This window comes from Dermacentor silvarum, chromosome 5, assembly GCF_013339745.2.
Source record: "Dermacentor silvarum isolate Dsil-2018 chromosome 5, BIME_Dsil_1.4, whole genome shotgun sequence".
In the NCBI taxonomy this organism is placed as follows: Eukaryota; Metazoa; Arthropoda; class Arachnida; order Ixodida; family Ixodidae; genus Dermacentor; species Dermacentor silvarum.
The window spans coordinates 126,920,542-126,925,003 of NC_051158.1; the positions used below are offsets into that span (position 1 = coordinate 126,920,542).

The 4,462-nt window shown below is 44.9% G+C and overlaps 1 protein-coding gene across 1 annotated transcript; it reads right to left on the bottom strand.

The window, feature by feature from the left end:
- Nucleotides 1-451: 451 nt before the first annotated feature.
- Nucleotides 452-4,197, bottom strand: LOC119452583 (transcription factor Adf-1-like). Its single transcript, XM_049668452.1, has 3 exons — nucleotides 3,765-4,197; nucleotides 3,354-3,534; nucleotides 452-1,309 (listed from the first exon to the last, which is right to left on the bottom strand). The coding sequence occupies exons 1-3, from the start codon at nucleotides 4,153-4,155 to the stop codon at nucleotides 763-765; spliced, it is 1,119 nt and encodes a 372-aa protein (XP_049524409.1). The 5' UTR covers nucleotides 4,156-4,197; the 3' UTR covers nucleotides 452-762.
- Between the last annotated feature and the right edge of the window lie 265 nt (nucleotides 4,198-4,462).

Sequence of the window (4,462 nt, forward strand, 5' to 3'; positions counted from 1 at the left end):
CTTTGGCATCACAGCAGCCCGGTGGCGCATACTCCTCCGAACCATCCCTTTGCAGCCTGAGAATGTTGACTTTGTCATCAAAGCAGCTTGCATCTTGCACAACTTCCTGTCCATCCTGAACGCAGATGTGCATCATTTCACAGACAGGGAGGACAGTTTTGGGAATGTTGTGCCGGGGCACTGGCGGCAAGGCATGCCAAGGGATGGCTCGGAGCAGGGCTACTTTCCACTTCGCACCACACGTGCCAGAAACTTTCAAGCTAGAGCTGCGGATGCCAGAAATCTTCTGATGGCGTACTTCTGCAGCAGTGCTGGTGAGGTCCCCTGGCAGTGGAACCAACCTGGTGTGTCAAAGGAAGCAGCCATGAAGCAGCTCCATGACCTACAGCTACTTCCACTCCAGTGATGGAAGTCGTGCAAGCAACAATGTCAGGCATATATATATATATATATATATATATATATATATATATATACGTTTACTGCTTTCACCACAATACCATAAGCAGCATTCATACTTTGCCATACATCTTGTTACTATTTGTTAGAATGCTGAAACACTGCTGCAGTACTCGGTGGAAAACAATAATTTATTTAACTTATGGATGACAAAACTTCACATAGACAAATGCAAACAATAAATGCACAATTACAACATAAAATGGAATAAATTATAAGAATGAAATTCAAAAAAAAACACGAAATATAGCATAAGTCAAAATTGTACATTAACAAACTGGTATATGCTATATTTTTAAAGCACTATTTTTTTATTTCCTGCACTACTTGCATTAATTTAATTTTCATGGTGAGACGCCTGTCCTCAGGGACCTCTCTCATGTCTTTGAGCAGAGAGAAACAAAACATTTCGAGGTCGTCCTGCGGTTTGCATGTTTTCATTGCACATGTAACGTTGCCCAATTGTTCTAATATTAATTGACCGTCATCTTTCTTTTTTCTTTTCCCCCCTCTTGATGATGTTGCTTCAGAAGGAACACTGCCCAGCGTCCCTTGCTTGTGACTGCCTGCTGAGGGCAGCGATGTTTCTGACTGCTGCCTGCTGTGGTGTGCCTCGGAAGCCTCCGGAACCAGCACATCTTGAAGCACCGGTGATTCCAGGGATTCCAAAATGTCCTGGGATTCCAGTGACTCATGGGACACCGTAGACAGTGTCGCTTGCGACGCTTCACCGGATGGTGACGGCACCTCAAGCGATGCCAGATCAGAAAACTGGCACATCTTTGTTAAAATGTCCGCAGCGCTTTCCTCCTCACTCGATGGAGGCACAGATGGAAGGTTGCCGGATGTCCTGCATGTGAGCGTATTAAGGTTTGCACATATTGCGAAAGTGCAAATAATGTGCCGGTCTAAGGGCAAAAATATGTAATGGCTCAAGCCCATCCACATTTGTTTTAAGGTGTCATTTTATTAGAAAGCAACACCGAAACTCTCAGTCAGTTTTGTAAAGCTTGTGTACACAACCAGAATGAACATTTTTTGCATGCACTGAAATGTAGCTTTTGTATTTTTCTTTTTTTTTTTTTTGCTTCTCATACATTTAAGCAGTTCCCCATGAGATCTGCGTGCCTAACGCCTAGTGATACCTTGTACTCGAAAGAGCGCATATCTGGAATGCTTCAGTTTCGAAATACATCAATTAGCATTCCACTACACTTAATCAGTGTGCCCACTTAATAAATTTCATGTTGAAAGATGTATGTTTCTACTCTCTCAACATTCAGTAATAGTATTGTTATGTCATGTTTTAACATGAGGCTTTTTCCTGTTGTTACAGTTTCTTACTTGAAATGTTGTCGGCTTGTAACTGTTTTCCTTTCATTTGTTTTTAAACTTCACTTCATACTAAACTGTTTTTCTTAATTCAGTGTATGTATAAACACAGTGCAAAGCTATGTAAAATGTAGCAGTCAGTGCAATTGTTGTTTGTATTTAGGAAGTTTTGTATAATCATGTTTGTCACCTTGCCATCTGCCATGCAAGGTTTTTTGTTGGCCCAGTGAAGCTGATTTTAGCGAGCGAACCCCTCCAGAAGGTTTCTTAAACAAAAGCTTGATATGCCTCTTCTTTTGACTTTACCACCGCTGCTGCTGCTGTTTTGCCAAATAGGTCTTACTTAAGGCATCATACTGAAATTAATGTAGTCGTTGAACCACTGTCAACCCAGCTGACTGCCGGCTACAGTCTTGCACGAGTGACCAGTACCGGACATAGCGCAAATACCGGATATAATAACGTAATCAGATCGTGGTTTAGACACGTAAAATTCCAGTAATAACTTTTTCCACAGTGCAAATGAGAGTAAACTGGTCATGTAGTCTCTACTTGGAAATGTCTGCTAAGCAGTAACAGCGTTCTCCACAAACACTGTGAAAGCTTTGCTTAAACCAATAACCACATCGCTTGGGATCCACAAAGTCACCGCAGGCTGATAATTAGGTAAGGACACCGCTGAGCAGACACAAAAACCAGTATTATCAATCACGCAGCTGACAATGTCATCAATACTTTGGTGCATTTATTCCTACAGCATGAGGGCACTGAATGAATCCTTGAGCGAGCTAGGTAAAATTTGAGTGTGTGATGGAGCACTGATTTGCACAGGGCTGGCAAGCAACAAAACGCAAAATTAAAACTGCTCATTGCAGTGCCCCAGACAGACGTGAATATAGCAATATTCAATACTCGGCTAAATACTGCTATGCACTTGCACGCTGCCTTCTAGAATCAGTGCATAGAATCAAAGGAAAGCACTTGCACCTAACACAACGCATGCCTCTTGTGGTATGAATGACTATTGCCAAAGTTTTTCTTTGTATGTGTGTGTGTGTGTGTGTGTGTGTGCATCAGGCAAGTCCTTTTCTTTTAGTTTGCCCTGCTAGTTTGTATGTGCTATTCTCTGCACTTCTGTCTTGTGCTTTATTATATTAGGTTTGTATGTGCTACTTTAGGTGTTATTTTGTACTTGTTTTTCTACTTTCTCTGCTACCCACTGCAAAGAAAAACCGGCTTTGTGGGTACCTAAATAAATATACAAAACTATCCTTGTACTGCATATATGTGCCCTGACCAGATCACATTTAACGAAATATGCGATAATCGCAGTAGCGATGACGCACACATCTTTTATCGCCAATTAGACAAAGCTGAATATAAGCATACTAAGCGTCGATTTACTCATGTAAGCGCGATTTTGGGGGCCAACAAGTTCGGCCCATTACCTGCTACAATATAAACATACGGCATCGCCGGTCAACATAGTAAACGGAAAACACTTGCATCCCGTGTTTCATTTTCAACACGTCGGCTAAGATTGAAACTTCAATATCACTTACGGTCTATATTCCATTGTGTCGCGCAGGAACATCATTTGCTCGAAAAACGGCCAGACGACGTCGTCCTGCACGTCGTCTGCACCGGCGCCGCTCTTTTTTTCTTCCTGCAGTCCCTTCAGAAGGCGGCGAAATTTATCCCTCAGGGATTTCCAGCGCTTCTGTAGCGCTGTGATAACGTCATCTGCACAGATAAAACGCGTTTTAAACATCGGAGAGTTGGCTGATAAGAGGCAGCTTATACCGGTTCCACACAGGCTTTCGATCACGATCGAGCGATATCAAATTTCTGGATCGCCATCGGCTCTACACAGATTGCGTGGTACAGGCAATTGTGACCACAAATCACGATCGGGCTCGATCGGGTTCGAAAGTGCTCTCGTATGACACCCGTATAAAATAGCGAGCACTTACCTGTTACGGCAGCGTCGGGCATGACGATCCTCGCCACCTCGGTCCACAAGCACCTCGTCATGTGCTTATTTTTGTGGTGTTTATGCTTCGCTTGCCAAAGGGCAGGCCGAGCCTCAACGCAGGCGATCAGAGCTTCATTGTTGATCCCTTCCATCGCTGGCGAAACTTCGGCAGCGACTCCCAGCGTCTCGGTCCGATTCCGAAACTTCGACAACACCTGTTTCCAAGCCGCCGGAAGATCACATGCCGACCACGTGACGTCGGGGCTGCCACTTCCGCCGCGTGCGCTCAAAATGACGCTCAAAATCAAGTCCGGCGTGACGCGCGCGCGGGCTGCGCGTCTCCCCTCTCGAGACGCGTAGGACGAGCGCGCAAGGCGACGCAGACGCATGACGCGTAGTCAGGCGCGTACGATTAGCCGCGTGTGGTTGGGCCTTAAGATTCGTTCTCTGTGAAAATGCCTTGCTGCTGCGCGTTTCAATGCAGCAGCAGGCCAGAGAAAGGGCAAGCCTTATTTTATATCCCCCGAGGTGAACGGAATGTCGTGCGTCGGAAGCAGTGGCTCCATAACATCGGGAGAAGGGATTTCGCCCCTTCTAAGCACGCCGTTCTTTGCGAGGTGAATGTTGCAGCTTTCCTCAAATTTGTGGATGAAGTTGCATGGAGATTTTAATGCTCTTCGCATAGCCGGACTCTTC

Excerpts from the sequence above, each read along its gene's own strand:
- LOC119452583 (XM_049668452.1), bottom strand. The coding sequence starts at position 4,155 with ATGCGTCTGCGTCGCCTTGCGCGCTCGTCCTACGCGTCTCGAGAGGGG. Across the intron at positions 3,535-3,764 it reads GCCCGACGCTGCCGTAACAG|ATGACGTTATCACAGCGCTA; the intron begins GTAAGTGCTCGC and ends TTATCTGTGCAG. Across the intron at positions 1,310-3,353 it reads GACACAATGGAATATAGACC|GACATCCGGCAACCTTCCAT; the intron begins GTAAGTGATATT and ends GCTCACATGCAG.